Source organism: Coffea arabica, chromosome 8e (genome assembly GCF_036785885.1).
Source record: "Coffea arabica cultivar ET-39 chromosome 8e, Coffea Arabica ET-39 HiFi, whole genome shotgun sequence".
Lineage (NCBI taxonomy): Eukaryota > Viridiplantae > Streptophyta > Magnoliopsida > Gentianales > Rubiaceae > Coffea > Coffea arabica.
In genome coordinates this window covers 6,348,363-6,368,869 of record NC_092324.1, presented here as the reverse complement: position 1 = coordinate 6,368,869, position 20,507 = coordinate 6,348,363, and the positions used below count along the sequence as shown (strand labels likewise).

Here is a 20,507-nt window from a genome sequence, read left to right as displayed (position 1 = left end):
AGGAAGCCAACTCACATTTTATCTGCAGTGAACTACTGCTTTACAGAAGGGGGAAAGAAAAAAGGATACATGATTATTTTTACTTAATGACCCAGCAAATCAAGGCACTGAACCATTCATTTTTCCAATTATTCATGGGAAGAATTTCTTTTATCAAAACTAGAGCATCTTGAAATTAGCCAGAGCAAGACAACACCACAAATCAACACAAGGAAAAAATAGTTTTCTTTCCAATATCGATCAGATCTTGGATGCTCTTTTAAACTACTAGTCATTAAATACTTAGAAGGAAAATAAATTATTCAGCAAACTCGGCTATTCCAGAATACTACATTAGCCACGTATTGTGTTGTGTATTACAGGTGCAACAGCATCTTGAGAAGCTTGATATATTTCCAATGATGAGAACTTTATGCCGAAGGGCTAACAAACACTGCAACTTAGAGAGTCTAATTTTACTACACTGAATTAAATAAATGAACTTTTATGCATAATAGTAAAGCATTTACAGAAGGGAGACTGTAGAGAGTGAAAAATTGACTTAATACTCTTCTTCAGCAAAAACATCTCACCCCAAAGTGGTGAAGGGTCTAATAACGACTAAAAAGTATTTTATATCTATAACCTAGCTTCGACAAACTAAAATAGAAGAAGGCTCATTCAGATGTCTGTATCAGATGAACAAAATTAGAATTATCAGCGTCCAAAAAACTTACAACTAACTGCTCAAGGCGAAATCTATACTGTTTTGGCCTTATCTTGGGCGTCCATGACCATTATGAAGCGCAACAAATCATCCCCTCATTCTCCCACTTCAAAACATCATAATCGGCTTCAGAGGACCAATATCAGTAAACCATCTCCATATAGCTTTTGTCTACGATATAGGGCTCAATCATTTATATCAATCCTTAGCCATAGCAAAATTTACCCAAAAGAAAGCAAAAGACAACTTGTCGTGCTCAAAGCATCGCCGAACAGATTCAGTTGATTTCATCAGTTGTCCTAAAAATCTTTCCCACGGTACATAACTTACTTGCCACAAACCCACCAACTAATGTGCATTGAAGTTAAAAATTCATCCATTTCTGGTAATACACACAAGTTCTAGGAGAAATAACTCCATCAGGTGTACATTGGCTAATTCGTGGACACATACCACATGGAATCGAAGCCATTGCCCCAATCTTGAGACTCTCTCCAAGACCAGCTCCTTTTGCAATCCTGTAACATACAGTTCCAATAGGAATAGAGTGATATTCTCCCAAGCCAGTGCTTTTAACCTCTATGACCTCATTGTCCAATACCATAGAGTTCAAAACCTCCGCAATTTGTTGATTTGTGCAATCAAATGTGGTGACTTTGCTCTTGTTCAAAAAGTCATAAACTCCTTCAACAGTTGCAACCTTCTTAGAATTGATTATCTTCAAGCAGAGGCCTTTAAGAACACCAATGAGTTCTTTATCAAGATTTCCATCCACATACCATGCACCACCAGTAACTTCCTTTGACGGTTCAAACTCTGCTGCCATGTAATGCTTTCTCCCCTTGTTCTTGATGTTGACAACCTCTTTTATCAACTTCTTACTTAGAAGCGACTTCAGAGATTTATTGACGACAGTATCAGCAAGATTCGTCTCAAATTTTATATCCCTAGTCCAAATTCCCATATCTTCTTTACTCTTTATCACATTGAAAACTGCACGATCAGCATCAACAAGAGACCCATTGGCAGAACTCGATTCTGGTCTTTTACGCTTGAGAGAAGAAGCATTCATCGAACGACTCATCCTGTCTATTACACAACCCAATATTAAACAAGTTAGTAACAAACCAAATAAGCTCCTCTTGCATAGATAAGACTTTCAACCGAAATTTGTCGTTTTAATGACAGTCAAACAATCAAAACAGGTTTTTCTTATCTTTGATTTCAACCTTTTCTTCTTCTCACCAACAATTGACAATTCAGAGTATCACATACACAAAAATGAATTCACAAGGACAATAGAACGCCGCGATGAAACACAGTTTAGTCCTGCCTTAGGACAAAACCTTGTCTAATTTCAGGATACTAGTACATACATTAGTGAAATTCATAGTCAAATTTCGCTTTCCAAACATTTCAATCAAAACCCTGAACTTCTGATTTCTAATATTTGAACCAGAGGTTTTCTAATATTTGAGCCCAGAAGTTTTATCCTCCAAAGAAACAGCTAAGCAAAAAAGCCCATGTCACAACAACCGCCAACCAAGACAAAAACTTGCAGCAAATGCAGTAATCAAACAACTCCCCAAGCAGTTTTCTCCTTTTATACTAAATCGTTTCAGTAAAATGAAAAATATATATATATATATATGTTACCTGAAAACAACGGAGCTCCAATGGAGATTCGGGCTCGGGTGAATGATGTAATCGGGTCCTTTGGAAAGCAAAGTTACCCTCTCTTTCTTGCTGCAACTCACCGGAGAGAGGGAGAAGAAGAGAGAAACGTAGAGAGGAAAAGAGTCGTGCGGTTGGATGACTACTGGCCGGAATAGTTGGGGTCTCGGACTGTGGCGGCGCGTGGGAATTGGGTAGAACGGTGGCTTGGGTGGATGTTTAGTAGGGATAGGCCTTTTTGGACTGAAAACGATGGAGAAGAAAACAGTTTCAAAAATTTCACTTTAGCCCTAAATCTTCTGTTCTATGTGCTCAACCCCCTTTAGAGTATTATATCACAATTTTCCCCACTAGACTTTACTTTTGAATGTTACATATTGGCCCATCAACTTTTTTTTTAAAGAAATAATTACATTAATTGAGTTTGACTAACATTAAATCAAGTCTAACGAACTGCTTTTTATCTTTGATTTGTGAATTTTACTATCATTAGGATTGAAATCTCAACTTATTACTCATGATACGTGCTTTATTTTGATTTTTTATGATAACAAAAAAATGATTATCATATTAAATATTACTCCCTCCATTTTATTAAAAATGTTTAACATCTTACCAAAATCAAAGTTACTTTTAATATCTTTTTTCCAACATTGTCTCCACCTTTATTTATATTTCACAATAATTCAATTTTAAAATTTGATTTTTTTTTAAAAAAAATTTGTTTGAAAATAAATCCATTAACATCACCAGCAAGCCACTATTCTTAAAGAGTTTAAATTTCTAATCCCAAAATACCACAAACAATTTGGAATGAAGGAGGTATCATGTCCTCCTACTTGTAAATAACTTGTCAATGAACAAGAAGAACTAAGTAGCGCCTTGTTTGCAAACAAGTTTTTTATCAAGTTTGTCTGTTACAAATTTTTTAAAATTTTAACCATGATAACCTCAAAAAATTTCTCAACGTTTTTAAACTATACATTTCAAAATATTCAAAAAAAGTACAATTCAAAAATTTTTTTAAAAACTTCTAAAGTAAACTACAGTAAAATTTTAGACAAACATTCAAAAAACTCACTTGCCAAACAGATGCGTACTAGTTCAACAATTTTTCAAAGCCTAAAGGGCTGATGAAATAAAAAATGCAAGTCCAGTAATTAAACCGGTTTCATAAACCAGACAGACAGTCCTTAGAGGGATGCAGCATAAAAGACAAGCCAGGAGCCACTGCACCTTTGGTGGCATCAAGCATAAAGTCTGCACATACCCATGGGAGAAAGAAATGGAAATGGAGGAGAAAGAGTGCCCAAGATAAAAGAGGCATTCAAAGGGTAAGATGGTTTTCTGTTTCCTATTCAGCTATACCTTCCTTTTCTATGACTTCTCATGTACAGCATCATATGAACAACACAGAGCAGCCTCCAGATCACAGAGGACCCTCTCAATTTGCTACATTCGTATATATCATGTAACTAAATCCATCTAACAAAAAGAAAATGTAAATTTGCTTTTAAGCTGACTAAACTATGCCAACTTATGTACTACAACAACACTACAAATAGACCATATAAACTGATGCTAAGTCAGGTGCAAGCAGCAGTAATCAATCTTCCCGCTATCAAGCATTTTTCACAGCCTGTAAAGGACGCGAAATATGAATGGAAGTTTGTCTGCCGCAATAGCAATGATAAGACGATTTCCAGCATTTTCCTGTCCTCAACTCCATTAAAGCATTATCTATTTCCTTGTGGCTGAATTGCACCAAATTAATTATGGAACCTGTCTTTGATTTCTTTTAAGAACTTTGGTCTATCAGCATCAACACTCTCTTTCTTGGCTGAAGAATTAGCTGCTTGTTCCTTCAATGCTTCCTTCACCATTTTCTTCTTTTCAGCCTCTGCCTGATGTTCATTCTCGTCACGTGCTTTCTTAAACATCTTTGTGAACACTACCAAAATTTGTGTAACTGCATATACAAACCCCACAAAGAGAAATTTGTAACTTTGTTTTGGATCCCAGATGAGAAAACAAATTAACATGGACAACAGAAGTTAAACATTCCACTACGTTTGTACAGTGACCCATTTAACTATGCAAGTAAAATAGTTGAAGCTGCAACCAGGGTGGTCATACAAGCAATTCTTGTCCCCATGTCAAATAATGCAAGAAGATGAGCAAAATCACTTCAGCTTCAAATGTAAAGTAAAAAACAGTATTCACCTCAATCGCATAAAGAGTGACTGCTAACAAGTGGAAACTTGAGAGTAAATTTTCACTTAGTCTGACCCCATTAGAACAAGAAGATGAAATATAAACTGTCCATGGTCTCTGCGTCAGAAATCTCTCTGAATGCCATAAAAACGCTCAGTACTGTTTCAGTGCAGGTATCCATGGGCAATTCTGCATAATCATTCAGCCAGTTCCTTCAAATAAGGCAGGTTTATACATTTATGAAGTACCTATTTAGGACCTTTTACGCATGCCTCCCCTCGATTCAGTTTTCACAAGCAAAAATCACCTATCTTTTTCAGGATAGAACTTCGAAGATCTAGAAATTCTAAATGCAGCAAAAATAACATCATAAACATCAACAAAAGTAAACTTCATTAGAGATTGCTGAAGCACAGAGAACTAGGAGACAGATGTCTAAAAGCTTGGATGAAACTCTCATTGTTGATCTTCAGTCAAATTTTGCACTTGTAGAACCATATATCAGGGTAATATACAACATATTGGCAGGGAAAAAAAAATGGTCATGCATTACTACCATATGCTCTATTTACACCATTTGGTTCCACATTCTCCATACATTGATCACAAATACCATGCAGAAGGACTTTTTCTTTATTCTAATCAGATGTTTTAGTTCAGTTGGGTCATCAAGTCTAAAATAAGTGTGGAAGTCACATATTATGTAATACATCTAACAGTAACATAAATTTGAACACATCATGACACAGAGGTAGACAAACCTTGCTCAAAGGGGCATCGTGCTGGATCCTCTCCAAAATACTGGGATAATGAATCAGCATTTCTTCCCTGTAAAATATTCTTGTTAGAAATAACCATGGCTGAGCCAATTACAATCATAGATGAGATATAAAGGAAGAAAATAAGTCGTAAAGGCTCACCACTTCAGAGTAAAGTGTAATCAGTGACCTAACTTCGGCCTCAGCAGTATGAAGGAAATTCTTCAAGACCTGCAGGAACAAGTTCAATTAATGAATTCCACCTCAAAATAGAACCATACTTTATGACTTGTTCCCAGAGGTCAGCTGATTTATTTGCAATTCATTTTTTTGACACACATGTTACACAGATCAATCACAAAACAATGACATAATCAGTTCCATAACCAGAGAGATTGAAAAAAATAATAATAGCATTAAACTTGTTGCAGATGCACAACTTCTTAACGTTAATGCGTGCTATGTTCACAAGTTACTACATATTTTCATCGGGCAAGGAATCAAGTCACTCTGCATTAACTATACTGATGATAAGATGATTCACGAAGACGGAATAAGATAGATGAGAGAAGTACTAAATACAAGTTACTAGAAGGCATTTATCAAAAGTTGAAGACATGATCTCATTAAGCAATGGTTTGAAAAAGCATCTTTCACATTATCACCGGACTGCTTGGAATTTATTTGCTTCCACAACCCTGTCCCAATACTATAAATGATTTAGCACTATACATTTTCACCTGCAAGGGCTGAAGTGAAAAATAATCACGTGCATGCATGTACCAGATCCTTGCAGGTTTTCATTGAACTACTTTTCATAAAATAACTTTTGGGAAATCAAAAACGGCAAAACATGACAAAAATATGACCCTTCTAAGTATTCCAGCCTCAGATCTTAAAAAAGCAAATCTAGAAGAAACATTTACAGTTTTAAATCTCAGACCGCCAAATAAAAGTTAAAATTAGACCAGGAAAATTACAGATGTATTTCCTGCCATATATGGGATATTAAAGTGATCCAGTAGTAGTCAGACTACAGAAATCTATGTTTGATTCAATCTTGACATCTCTTCTTACTTTAACAGACTACATTGCTTGGATTCTTCCAAGTCTCCGCTTCTCTTCTGATATTAAAAACAACCAAATACCCATTGATAACCCCAGAAGTATATTTTGCTACCTTATTAATTTGCAAGAGAAGTAGCCAAATTTACTGTTGTTGGCCTTGGAGAAACATAAAAATCTAAATATCCAGAATTACTTCTCATGGACTTCACTACAGGTCTCTGGAATGCTTGACCTTATACCACAATTAGAATAACTAGGAGAAAACGATTTTATCAATGTGGATTAACCATCAAGTAAGAAAACAGCATTGATACTAAGCACCTGAAAGATAAAGGTACCATTAATCAGTATTAACAACATCACTCAAAAATGAAAAAACAAACCACCCAAAAGACAAGGAATAAGGCAATAACCAACAGAGATCTCTTCAAATGCAAAATGTTGCACAGTTTCAATAAAATCCAAGCAGAGGTATGAGAAGAGATATACCATGAGATAAGAATTGAGCTAAAGGTTTGTTAATAAACAGCCTAAAATTACACAGGTATTTCTCACCTTCTGAAAGCCTAAGGATATTGCACCATCATTCTCAGATGCTGTGAGTTCCTGCTCAACTTTTTCAAGACCTTTGCTTACTGCTTGCATTTCTTCCGCCAAAGACTTAAGTTGGATCTAAGAAATTATTATGGGCACGGAAGAGTCGAACAAGAAATGATATTTCAAGTAAGAAATCTTCCAGTTCCAGAAAAAGTATAGAATAAGATTAGCTATGGAAGATTTCAAAGATGTCGCTGACATACCTTGGATGCAACTTCCAAATGAACAAGATCCTTATCAAAATCCAATAACTCTGGCATTTTCTCAGCAAGAAGCTAATGAAAACAACAATAGTTAGTAACCTGCATGGGCCAAGCCCCATTAATGGGTAGCTGAACACTACAGATGCACAAGTTTGCTCCAAGGAAAAAAAGTAATCATGGAAAAAGAATGATGTTACATATTTATTATTGAGCTAATATATCATTCAAAAAATTCCAGTTAATCGAGTCAATGCATGCAAATCTGATTTCTTTAGATAAGAACAAAATTGACATCAATTTATTCCATATCCTCAATATAAACATCAAAGGAAACATTGCTCTTTGGACTATTATTTTGCATACATTGAACACTGTTATCATATTTCAGCAGTTTGGCCCAACTGCTATGAAATTAAGAAACTATACAAATTTAATAGTTTTTATCTTGTGCTGTTAACTGTTCAAGGAACATGATATACGTAGAGTTCGAATTAATTGAATCAAGTCAAAACTTTCATAAATCTTAACCAAGTATATGATTGGCAGTTGAAGTGCATGCTAAGTTTTGATGAAACTAATCACATATCCCATGTTAGCAGTAACTTATACCTTGCATGTAAAACAAGAGATTTTGTATATATATATATATATATATGTGTGTGTGTGTGTGTGTGTGTGTGTGTGTGTGTATTATGTATTATGTATGTGTGTGTGTGTGAGAGAGAGAGAGAGAGAGCTGCAATTCTCTATAACAATAGTTAGAGGGGCATGGTATAAATCAGTAAAACATCAGTAATACAGATGGAATCAATCCATCACTGGCATAGGAGATTTTGTAGTCTAGGCTGTTGCTATTGTTTGATAGCTCATCTTTTAGCTATTTTTGATAGAGTAACTGACATTTAGTATGTGAAGTACTTCCTTTTATCTTTGTATCTTTCATTTTTTTAAGCAGGGAAGAGGTGGGATTTAAGAAGCGGGGAGGGGGCAGGGGGAATTCAACCTAGGACCCCTAATTCCCAGGGCCTCATCCTTAGCTACTAGACCAAGGCCTCGCTGGCATAGTGTGAAGTACTTGCTTACGGGAAATATGTGAAGTACTTGCTTACAGGAAACAGGAAAATTATCTCTTCAAGTTTTCTGGTCATTTTCTAAAAGATAGATCCCAAACCAAGCTGCCACAAAGTAGCCAAACTTTTAGTATTTTACATATTCATTACTCCTCACATTCTTAAAAACAATTTACAAAATAAAAGCACAAAAAGCCCTATGTCCCATTAGACTGACAGTTGAAGTTAGAAGATAGCATATGAAACTTCTAATACTGGCCAAGGAATGAGATCCATGAGGAAGACATTTCACGCCAAAAGGCTGCATAACAATGACTGATATGGCAACCAAGTTTAAACAAATCGAGGGCATATTTACATTTATCACAAGCCCTTTCAATCATGAACTCGAACCACATCAGACAAAAGGAAAACAAGTTTGTGCTAGAGTGCAACTGCAAAACAGGGTGAAGCACACCGAAAAAAAAAAAAAGGAGTGAAGCACAAAGAAGGCAATTTGCACATTACGAAGAGTAACAGATTCTTTTTCTGCCTTTTTGTAAACTCTTTTCCCCCCTCCCCTTTCTGTATCATTATTCCACTGGATCCAATCTAAATGGACAAACAAAGAATAAAATGCCCTGATGGTAAAAGCAGATAACGTAAAACATTTCCCCTTTTTTACTTTTAGACCTTCTGTCTTGTCTTGTTTCGTTCAGTCACTGGACATCTATTAGTTTTATCATTTGCCAACTAAGTGCCTGTTGTATGATCATTAGATAAGCAGCTTAAGAATGTAGATTACATGACTCTGAGCTACTAATAGTTAAAATATTTTCCCTGGTTTCCCCCCACCATCTGTTCTTTTTTCTCTTCTTTCCCCATTGCTAAACCTTTCTTCCATTTTATTTTCTCCTTCCAATCTACTTCCCCTTTCTACCTGAGCATTTTCCTCCTTCCCCCACCAAATCCCCTCAAACCCAAGGTACTTTTTTATACTAGTCCTTTAAAATGGCAGGCCCTTTCCAACAAAAGCAGAACTTTACCCCGTATTCTACATGCATAGTCTTTTTTTTTTTTCCGTCCATGTTAAGATATTTAATGGTGATTATAAATTTGAACTTCGATATTTTTCACAATTATGAAATGGATGTGCACTTTGGATTGCTGACAGTTCGTAATGATTTTCATGCTTCTTTGGATTTTAGCACATCCATATCAAGCCTTTTATGATCTATAGAACCCTAAGTCCTAATATGTAATTTCCTTTCATGTAATTGCATATCTTATTTTGCTTAGAGGATTTAAACATATACTGTGAACAACTTCATGCTTACAACAAAGCATACACCTTAGTTTGCGAACAAGGCCCAAAGGCTTTCTACTCTCTGTGGTGCCTTGACCTCTAACTGCTAGGATGATTTAACTTGATTGATTTCAACAATTAAATTCTAACCGCAACCAGTATCTACATTGTCTAGTGCAGTCTACATTTAGTCAGATATCCTCTCCTGGTTCAAAATTGGGTTTGGACAATGCTGTCCCTCAACATTGAGAAGACAGCAAGGCCTAGAAATCAGATAAGTCCTGGAGATGGTTATCTACTTGATAGCTCCAAAAGACACACAAAAGAAAGGCAAGAACAGCAAGATGTGACACAGTTGTCTACAGCTTACCATATGTACAACCAGTTTATGAATCAAAATCACAATACTTGCATTCAATTGTATGACCAAAAGATCAGTTACCCCAATGCAGAAATCCTAAATACACCAAATAAAAAGCGAATGAATGTACCAAAGAAAATATTCTACCTTGCAGAGATAATGCATCAGGGTCATTTTGTTGTTTATGGCACGAGTATCAGACAATTTAAGAAGACTATCCAATTTAAATCCAACAGCAGATCCTGAAATATAAATGCAAATGAAACTTAATGCAATCCGAGGCAATCCAGGAAGCAACACCATATATATCAAAAGCAAGATCGACCCCATGGCACTTACCTCTAGCCGTTCCCTGATTCAAAGCATTACCCAAAGTTAAAATTGTTTGCATTATCTGGCGTAATTTTGCAGATTCTTTCACCTACCACAACAGTGACAAGATCAGATTGAAGTTTAAATGTGATCTGCACTGTCAATTTCGCATTTCCAGAATGGACATACCTCTTTTGTAGCATCGTTGATTGTATTCAGGTTGGATCTCAAGTCATTAACCTAATAAGAGTTAAATCCATGAAAGTAAGCTGAAACTAAACCTACATTCAACTATCAACCACACCATGGACTACCAGATTACTTACCTGACTGGAAAATGTAATTGTAAATGAAAAGACTCTTAACTTGGATTCAACTCGTGGGACCTTCATAAGCTCCAAGAAAAACTGAAACATTCATTCTAACAACTTCAATTACCAATCAAAAATGTTTATACACCACTTCAAGAAAAGATGAGAAAAGGTATTCGGAAGAAACACCTGTTCACACTTCCCAAGCATTTCCTTGTCCCCATTGTAGTTCTGAAAATGGAGAGAAAAAAACAGAGAGAGAGAGAGAGAGAGAGTTTAAAGTATACCACAAATAAAAAATCCATGGAAAAATTTTTCAAAAAAAAAAAAATTACTGAAAACATCAATTACAAACGGAAGGCAATCCTCAAATGTTAGCTTAAATTATCTTCATAGCAGGCAATGGTTTTAGAATCACTCAATGGTCCCCTAGAGACTAGAGTCCTGATTCTGAAAAGAGAAACATTTTTTAGCGATGGTAAGGGTATTATCAAATCCCATCAGTTCAGCACAAGAAGTTCATTATTCATTTTTGCGTTCTCCACCTTATCAACGATTGGACTATCAGGAAAGAAAGAACCAAGTAAAAATGGGTTTGCTACAGAAGCTGCCCCTAACCAGGTAACCTTCGTTGCCCACACAAAGAGTATGGTGCGATATGCAAGCTCACAGTGGTTTTCTAGGTAATAAGTTATCCCAAAGTGCTCTGTTAGAAGATAAAAGTCGTAAAGAAGATATAACTCACTGTCCCAATTTTATCATGATGTTTGCTTTTTAGGTAGTGTCAAAATACCTTAAAGGCTTCAAATTAACCATCAAAAGTCAAACTAGCTGATTATCAAGTTTCATATAATAGTAAAGGGCTTCAGATTTGAAGCTATCTCAAACCACTATCGTAATAATGTGACATTTTGACAATAAGTACACATGATATCAAATGTACTTTCAACTATGTACTAGGTCAACAAAGAGAACAAAGATAGTTTTGAATTCAAGAAAATTCTATAAAAATGTTTGGAAAATGCTTTTGTTTCATTTTTATTCAAGTCTTTGCATCAACTTTTGAATAATTTCTGAATACTTTGCATAATGTCAATAGAAACAACATTCAAGGTTCTGTCAAGGTTTCTCCATTAGTTCCCAATAACTATCTGAAATGCTCCTTAAACTCTGCGGTTTTTAATTCTCAGACTGCCTATGTTTCTAATTCATTTCCATATTGACAAATTCCATATAGCAACAAGTGTATGGTAATGCTTCTATCTCGGTTGTCCCATATGAGACTCTATTGTTATATCTGATCACTACTTCAGCATGACAACTACCATTTATCAAAGAGAGGAAAAGTTCTGCCTCAGACTTAAGAGTTCCTCATCTTCTCCACTGTACTTCAATGTTTTGTCACAAAAATATATCTCATTTGATCAGGGAACTTTTTGAATGTGCTGAGAGCTCAACTTGTAGATCTAGCTAATAGTAAGTGTACATTTGTTGTCTTTCAACTACTACATATTCTCTTGTATAAAAAGGCTAATGCTCAATGTTACCATTCAAAAGAGATTATTTTCCAATCCACAGCATTTCACTATCAACTAAGAATGGAGATCCATTTTCATTGAGCACATATATTTTATAGATGGCTATGCCTCAATCGCCAAGACTCAGAAGTATATGTAGGAACACCTCCTGCACCTTAACCTAGCCGCATCAGGACACTTTATAAACCGCCTAGGTGCTAGGCAGTTTCTTTTAGTTTCTTTCTCATATTGTTCATTCTTGTCAGATGACATGGATTAAAGTAGCGAATGGTTAATTCAAAGATTGCAATTAAAGGGTAAACGTCCTCCTGATGATGATTTCCGACAGAGATGTTGTCAGAACCACAGAAATTATGCAAAGCAGGTATATTGTTAGATCCAGCTCAAAGACCTACAGAAAAGCATCAAAAGTCTAAGAGTTCAAGTTAGGCTACGATTTAACTAGTTGGTGAAGAGGAAAATGATCTCCGAAATGAGACTGTAGAAGATGTTCAGCTTGGAACTCAAATCTGATGATAATGAGGATGTTCTTAAGAGTTTGCAAGAAAAGTATTAGGACTTGTCATGCTTCAGATTGTGGCTTTATTGTTGTATTATTTTTTACTTTAGATTTCAGTAGCTGATTCCTATTTGGTGTGATTAATGGTTAAGCATTTTCATGGCCAATATATTTATAATATATTTGCTAAGACCTCGCATCACTGAGACACACCTTATCCAGATGATAAGCCCCAAGAGACCTCAACAATTCACTACTCTTTATAGCCGCAACACATTAATCAATTATACCAAGCATTAAAATCTATAGGCACATTATCTGCATTGAACAATGTCAATAAACTTCATAAAGACAGTACAATCAAGGATAATTAGTGAAAGAGTTAATAAAAACTTGTAGCACAAATACACATCTCAGGACCAAATAATGAGATCTCAACATTTCAGGGCTCAGACTAAAAAGGTCAGAGGGCCTGGAATGATTAACCAATGACCATCCAAAGTATGGCATCACTCAAAACTGTCTTAACACAGAACAAGAATTAGCAAATTAATCCTGAATATTCCTTTCAAACTTTACAGACAAACATATGCAAGGATGGTCTCAAACAGAAGGAAAAAGGGGACAAAGTGAGACATACCTTCAATGTTTCCATCTCTTCTTTTGTAGGACAGAATTTTATAAGATTCTCCACTTGATCAATGTCCAGGGCTGATGAGTCCAAAGCCAAAATAGCCTTCTGAAAAGAAGGATGAATTTATAAATTAGACATTAGAATTTATATAAAATGCATGACTAGTGACACTGAATATTTGGGTAGAGCCCAGTGCCAAGAGAATAAATTACAACCATTCTACAGATCATATATGCTAAGAAGACTTTGACAATTGATCGGGAATTACGGATGGAAACATTGATGCAGGGAAAATTCAACCTTTGCAGCTGTTTAATAATAACTGAGATATTAAATAACCCACCAAAGGACATATTGATTATGCCAAAGCAGACCAAACACAATTACATCATTTACTCAAAACTGATATCTATCTTTCTATTAAGAACATAGGCTACTAGAAAAGATATATACCAGAAATCCGACAATTTAGAGTATTAACCGGAGATGAAAGATATTATATTACACCTCAGAGGTGGTGATGCGGTAAAGAAGGCCATGTACCCAGGGAGTAACAAAGGAAAAGGCAGTAATGAGGATTTAAGATCTACAATGCTGAAAAGGGAAAGGATAATGCAGCAGGCAGGCATAGTGATACAATTCAACTTCAACATCCAAATCCTCAAAAGAGCTTGGTGCAATTTCTAGTTAGCACCATTTTTAGGATATAATCAAAATGTTCTGCTCACCATGGTGACACAATTATACATATATACTGGCACTGAGGAACGAGTAATCAATCACAACATCAAATAAAAGCAAATGCAGCAACAGGTTAACATGTACGAGAAGCAACACTGCTATTCCAAGCATCACAAAGATAACCTACAACTTTGTATAACATGAGGAGTTGAGAAAATTCCCTTCTGAAATGACAGGCATTTCAAAGAATTAATAGACAGTCTAAGTCGATCATATCATGTTGAACTTCACCTTTAAAATGCAACTTCAAGATCAAAGAGGTTAGAAATGTCAGTAAACAAAGAAAACAGTCACCAATAACTCAATGTGCCTGACAGCCAAAACGTTGTTCCACTATAATGCTTCTTCTCTTAAGAAGGTATGAAGAAAGGAGGGGGGAGCGAAAATTATGAAAACAAGAGGCAGACACAGAATCTTTGATGATACAAAGAATTATATTTATATGAGGATGATGATGACAATAAAACCAAATAATAATTAAAAGAATAAGGATCTTTTAAACGTGTACAACATATTACGGGTTATGGCTATATAGGTTCTACGAAATCATTTTAGTTTAATAGAAACATGAATTCATTTGAAAGATCAGTAGAAGTCTTCTAAGTTCCCAAGTTCTAGATTCTCAATAAACTCAACCAATTCAATATAAAAAACTACACCAAGGCTCACAAGTGAGATTTTGCTCCACCAATATCATCAACTGAGCAGTATGATAATGATCAATTAGTCTCAGTAACTGAAGATGCTAGCATTTGACCTAAGCAAAAGCTCTACCATCTTGCAACATGCAGCGAAGTGGCTGCAACAACCACAAATTACATCCTAGGTCCTTCAAGTTGCCAGCCCAAATACATCATGCGAGCACTGACATTGTCCCTACAAGGATACACCTTTTCCAGTATGTTTACTTAATCAACATCATTTACAGAACTTGTTATCTAAGGAAGCATACTCCAAAGAATATAATGGATATAGGCCTAATAAAGCACCGGACTTTTCTGCTCACATTTGAACCAGCAAAATAAGTTTGTCAACTTTAGTACTAAACCAAATGACCATGAGTTTTATGCATCATCTTTAGTAGAATGCAAACCCGTAACCTCAAAAAATTGGAACTCAAAATCATTTTCATCCTTCAGCTCAAAAGCACACTGCATGACAATTACCGCTTAGCTACAACAGCAGTTTCAATAATCAAAATGCAACTGGATGCCAATTTCATCTACTTCATCTAAAATTTATTTGCCTTGCCCCAGTAGAAAGACTACATCCAAAAGAATGTCTACAACTTCATCCGCTTTTAGACGTTAATCCCACAATGCTCAATTATAATAAGAGAGATGAACTTACAAGCATATCTGGCAGCGGAATCTTAACTTTTGTAAGCATAATTTCACAGTTGTAGGCTCTGCGCAAATCAACCTGACAAAAGAAGGTTGACAGCCAGAGTAAGAGCAACGACAACAGGTTTGATAATGATACAAATGCAAGAATCTCATCGTGTTCCTAACCGGCCAAATGAATGGAAAAAAATACCACCTTACCTATTGGGACACACGAAAAGGTACTTCATGTGTACAAGTACTAAATTGTAAAGCTATACCACAACTAGATAGTGATGTATACTTTTCTATGATATTATGATTTTTTTGAAAAAATTAGATTGCTGCATTGTGTGGCAGACATGCTGTTACTCAATTTATGTACTTCAAGAGAAATATTTTTAAAAGCACTAAAAAGCTTTCCCCATTGCATTTTATAGTTGATTTCACAGGACCATTTTCATATTATCCAAAAGCTTGTCTCCACTTTGAATAGGCAACGCTATCCCTCTTCAACTTTGACCTTTTGTAAACACAATACCTTTTAGTTCAAACAACTAAAATGTTGACATGAAGTAGGTAGTTCTTGGAAATTAAATGGACTACCATCGCAATCAAAGGACTATGGTCAAAAGTTGGATTAAAAAATTTAATAATTTTGGACAGAGGGAGAAATATATTCTACCAGATTAGAATTTCAATTCAATGCTATCGTGATTAAGGAAAGACTGGAAGAAAAAATCAAACTATATTTAATTCCCTCTTTCCTGCACGTGTAATACCGATTAATTTCTTTGAAACTAGTCGGAATATGTATCAAAAGTCATATTCCACTTACCAGTTGCACTTTCTCTGGTTTGTTAATTTTAGAACCACGCCGACCTCCACCCTTATTACCATCCGAAGCAGAAGCCACTGAGAACAGACTTTCAAGCTCTGTTATATCAATTTCTGGCGCCCTGGCAAAAGCATTTAATGAATTGACATTAGAATTTTGCAAGATATCACTTCCAACAATTCAACACTATCCGAAATCAAGAGTGGAGACATTCATCCCACTATATCTTGCCAAGCTAAAGTATGGAAACAATGCCTAAAAAGGTTGATTGAGAATTAGAGGTACAAAATGTTGGTTATTGTCAATGTCAGTGAAACCAAAACCATGGAACAAAGATCAAATCATATATTTGATTAGATAAGGTTAACAAGACCTCTAATATAGCTTAGCAAAAATTTACTGAAAAACCTCTTTGTCTACGCACCCTGACTGATTTTCTTGCTTCTGAGAATCAGCCCATAAGCTCCCCTGCATTGCTCGCGTAACTTTCACCCAATGTAAAGGCTTCAGTGAAGCTTTCTTTGGGGGAATTGAAGAACCAGTGGAAACTCGACCTCTTCCATGACCAGTTCCTGAAAGTGTTCTTCCCCTTCCAGCAGCTGGTGGTGGTGGCGGAGCAGCACTGGAACTCTTTCCACCAGGCAGTGGAGGAGGAGCTGGTGCTGCACCACGCCCCAAAGGTGGTGGGGGAGCACCAGGAGGTTTTGGCGCTTGTGGAGGAGGTGGTGGAGGTGGAGGAGGTGCAGTTTTGGGCTTATTGGCATTGCCAAAAGATGGAGCAGGTGGTGGAGGTGGAGGTGCAGGTGCAGGTGCTGGTGAGAATGATGCTGATCTGCTGGTAGATGAAATTGGTGGAGGTGGTGGGCATCCTTTGGAAGAGATGGGAGGAGGAGGTGGGGGAGGGGGTGGAGGTCCTTTGGAAGAGATGGAAGGAGGAAGAGGTGGTGGTGTTGGAGGTGAGGCTAGAGATGTCTGTGAAGAGATGGATGAAGTGGCTTTAGGAGGAGGGGGTGGTGGTGGTGGCGGTGGCGGCGGCAGAGACTTTGCAATTTTATTGGAGGGAGGTAGAGGAGGAGGAGGAGGAGGGGCTGGTACTGGAGGCCCTGTACTCGAACTAATAAGTGGGAGTGGAGGTGGTGGAGTTGTCTTAATAGAACTACTAGGAAAGCTGGATAGGGGTGGGGGTGGGGGTGGAGGTGGAGGTGGAGGCCCTTTACCAGAATGATTAGGAGGAAGAGGAGGAGGTGAAGGTGGAGCAAGGGATGGAGAAATCACTTTTCTAGAGACCATAGGAGGTGGGGGAGGTGGAGGTGGTGGTGGTTGAGACACTGAAGAAGTTTTTCTATTACTAGAAGTACCAAAAGGAGGTGGTGGTGGAGGTGGTGGGGGAGGGGGTGGTGATGACTGAGGATCTATTGCACTTGAAAGAGCAGAGGAAGATAATGAAGGAAGCAATCCTGAAGACTGGCAGGACAAAGTTTCCATACTTGATCCATGCACTTCATTTGTAATTTCAGAATCACCACCAACGCTGACATGACTATCAACTTGGGAAGGTGAATGAATTGGATCAACTGCTTCTCGAGTCGATGGCTTCAATGAATTTTCAGAAGGCTTTCGATCAGAAGCTTCATCTGACATATAATCATGAGAAAGAGGATCATCTGAAAAATTCACCTCTGCTGCACCACCATAACTTCGATCGTTAGCCTTCTCAGAGTCCAGAAAATCCAGACTATCAGCAATACTAGAGGCATTATTTTCGTCTTCAGAGTCCAAAGGTGATGAATATCCATTCATTCTACTCCGAAATAGTGATAAATCTTTCACATCATTCAAGACAGATAATTGTTTGAGCAACCATAGAGCAGCATCATCACCAGTGTCTGCCCATTCCACACCACTAAAAAGTTCTTGAACTCTAGAAAAAGCTTCGATAGGAAGGCCACCGGTTTCTTCACCATCTAAAATAGTAGTTGGAGGTTTTGGATGAGAGATGCTTTCTACATCACCAAATAGCACCTGAACTTGACAAAGTCAATTTCATGAGATATTCACACACCACTAGAGCATGCAACCATATAACTTAAATGAGTTAGTAACATATCCAGACAACTCACCTCAGCTCGAAAACCTTTTGGATACCGTGCCTTTGAATCCCAAAGGATATCCAAATTCTCACAGTTGAGAACCAAGATGTTAGATCGAATAAAAGCTGTATTGAACATTATACGAAACATCATAACTTCTCTTTCTGGTTCCAAATCTAAATGAACGCATTCCAATACAACATCTCCATGCACCAAGCACTGAATATCAATCTTAATCACGTCGCTGTCTTTCTGGAAAAGGCCAAATATTTATATTATCTATAAAATGTCATGAAAATGATGCATACCAACTTAAATACAAAAAGTTTTCAATCAAAACCTGACAGTAATGTCGAAGATTTCTCTTTTTCTTGCTTGTCGAATAGAGCATTTGCGTTGATAGACCATCCTTACTAAGATGATTTCTACCAAAAATACGAATAATTGGACGGCAGCCCTTTTGGTTATCAAACCTTGGGATGGAACGAAGAATCAGACAATCCAAAGAGAGTGCTCGTTCAGGGGGAGGCCACTCCGGAGAAATATTTTGTCTTGAGAGATATTGGAGATAACGAAGCTGTGATGGGAATGGGTTTAGAGGTGATAACAACTGTAACAGACCTTTTGGACCCTCTCGATAAACCATTTCAAGAGTCTTCCTCTCGCCACTATGCAACTTTTTAAAAACCAAGAAACTAGCTAAAATAAATGCTAAAAGTGCCCAACCCCCTCTCTCACAATGAAGCAAGATTACATTCTGCTGGTTACCAACCGAAAGCCAATGCTCACAAACTCGAAGGAATTGATGAACTAATGACAACGGCAAGAGAGGACAACCCTCATATTGCCTCGGATAGTCCATGACAGTCACGTCATATTCACACAATATTTCTGCAAATTGGCTTCTCTTCTCACCTTCCCGGAAGTTAAAAGCAAGAAAGGATGACTCGGGGAATCCCTCATGTAATTCATTTACAATTTCATGCAAGTACAACTGATACATGTCGTCAGGCAATACTTCAGTCGTAAAGCATGAATCAAACACTGCATAAATCACAAAGAAGTCCAAACGAAACAGAGTAAAACTGTTAAATCCATACTAAAATTGAAAGAAATGATATAAAGTCATCAGCAACAGTCACATCAGCAATCAAAATTCAATCTTCGGACTTGAATTACCATATACTCTATCAACAAACTCAAGCAAGCCATCTGGGGGTCTTCTGTGAAAGAATCTACTCAGCAGGGACATAATAACTACTCAAAAAAATCACTTTTACATCCACTTCCAATGAACCCAAGAACCTGAAAAATATATGTACAAAAAATAAATAAATAAAACCGACATCCAATTCTTCTTTCAAACCAAAATGAACATATCAACGAAAAGAAAATACAACTAAGAGAAAATGAAGCTACATTGATGAAACTTAAGCTCAAAGCAAAGTCCACTACCAAAATAGAAGCATGTATTCCTACTAACCCATCAGCAAATTTGAGGAACATTAACAAAACCCACAAAACTTAAAAGACTGACAATAACAACAACTTTAATAAATAAGGGAGAACACCCACAAAAATTAGAGCTTTTATTAAGCCAATGCATCAAATTAAAGTGAGAAATTAACAAATTAACAGAATTTCAAACACCCAAATGGACAAACAGAAAAGGGTTCCTGAAGAAAATGAGTATTGAATTGCAGAAACCTGAATTGGGCAATCGGTGAAACTGAAATGAATGCTAGTACTGAGCTGAAAAACCAGCCTTTTCTTGTTAAAGTACCATTACACTACGTATAGGAGCAGTTAGATTACTGTTTTTGATATCCCACCTGGAGAATTGGGATGGCGGTGTTTAATGGGATTCGAAATCTTGAGCCTTTTTTTTTTTTTTTGATATTCTTGCGTGGGGTATCTATATCTCCAATGTCAAGATGGGATTTTGAAATTTCAAATGTGTAGTGAAGGGGAAGAGGAATTTTTTTCCCCTTTATTTTTTGGGTTAATGTTGTTTACTTCGTGTTGGGGGGAAAAGCTTTGAAGGTTTGTACTTTGGCATTACAGGAGTGGTACCTTTGCAAGAGTTGGGAAATTACTGGATCAGTAACATATTGTACTTTAATTGCTCTAAGACCTCTTTAACATTTTGACCCATCTATTATTAGACCAATATCTACAATACAAAAGGGTTATCTATTATTTTTTTAAAATTTTTTCCAGCAAGGAAAGAGTGAGATTTAAGGAAGGGGTAAGATTTAAGAAGCGGGGAGGGAATAGGGGGTTATC

The 20,507-nt window shown here is 36.7% G+C and overlaps 2 protein-coding genes across 6 annotated transcripts; both read right to left on the bottom strand.

The window, feature by feature from the left end:
- Positions 1-468: 468 nt before the first annotated feature.
- LOC113703239 (uncharacterized) lies at positions 469-2,610 on the bottom strand. Its single transcript, XM_027224541.2, has 2 exons — positions 2,363-2,610; positions 469-1,795 (listed from the first exon to the last, which is right to left on the bottom strand). The coding sequence occupies exon 2, from the start codon at positions 1,788-1,790 to the stop codon at positions 1,071-1,073; it is 720 nt and encodes a 239-aa protein (XP_027080342.1). The 5' UTR covers positions 1,791-1,795; positions 2,363-2,610; the 3' UTR covers positions 469-1,070.
- Positions 2,611-3,672: 1,062 nt separating this feature from the next.
- LOC113703909 (formin-like protein 14) lies at positions 3,673-20,190 on the bottom strand. 5 transcript variants are annotated; one of them, XM_027225424.2, is made up of 18 exons: positions 20,054-20,190; positions 19,401-19,526; positions 18,562-19,265; positions 18,252-18,473; positions 16,556-18,153; positions 16,132-16,252; positions 15,322-15,393; positions 13,237-13,335; positions 10,749-10,790; positions 10,575-10,655; positions 10,438-10,488; positions 10,276-10,357; positions 10,084-10,178; positions 7,221-7,292; positions 6,976-7,092; positions 5,515-5,583; positions 5,356-5,422; positions 3,673-4,349 (listed from the first exon to the last, which is right to left on the bottom strand). In XM_027225424.2, exons 2-18 carry the CDS (start codon positions 19,471-19,473, stop codon positions 4,150-4,152), a joined length of 3,765 nt encoding a protein of 1,254 aa, XP_027081225.2. In that variant the 5' UTR covers positions 19,474-19,526; positions 20,054-20,190; the 3' UTR covers positions 3,673-4,149. The 5 variants fall into 5 exon arrangements, with proteins under 5 accessions (XP_027081225.2, XP_027081224.2, XP_027081226.2 ...); XM_027225423.2 differs by having other exon boundaries at positions 19,929-20,184; XM_027225425.2 differs by having other exon boundaries at positions 4,089-4,349; positions 13,237-13,332; positions 19,929-20,067.
- Positions 20,191-20,507: the final 317 nt, after the last annotated feature.

Bases quoted from the DNA above. Each gene is read 5' to 3' on its own strand.
- LOC113703239 (XM_027224541.2), bottom strand. From the start codon at position 1,790: ATGAGTCGTTCGATGAATGCTTCTTCTCTCAAGCGTAAAAGACCAGAA.
- LOC113703909 (XM_027225424.2), bottom strand. From the start codon at position 19,473: ATGTCCCTGCTGAGTAGATTCTTTCACAGAAGACCCCCAGATGGCTTG. The intron at 7,293-10,083 runs GTAGAATATTTT...TGTTTTCATTAG, and splicing joins TGATGCATTATCTCTGCAAG to CTTCTTGCTGAGAAAATGCC. The intron at 7,093-7,220 runs GTATGTCAGCGA...ATAATTTCTTAG, and splicing joins ATTTGGAAGTTGCATCCAAG to ATCCAACTTAAGTCTTTGGC.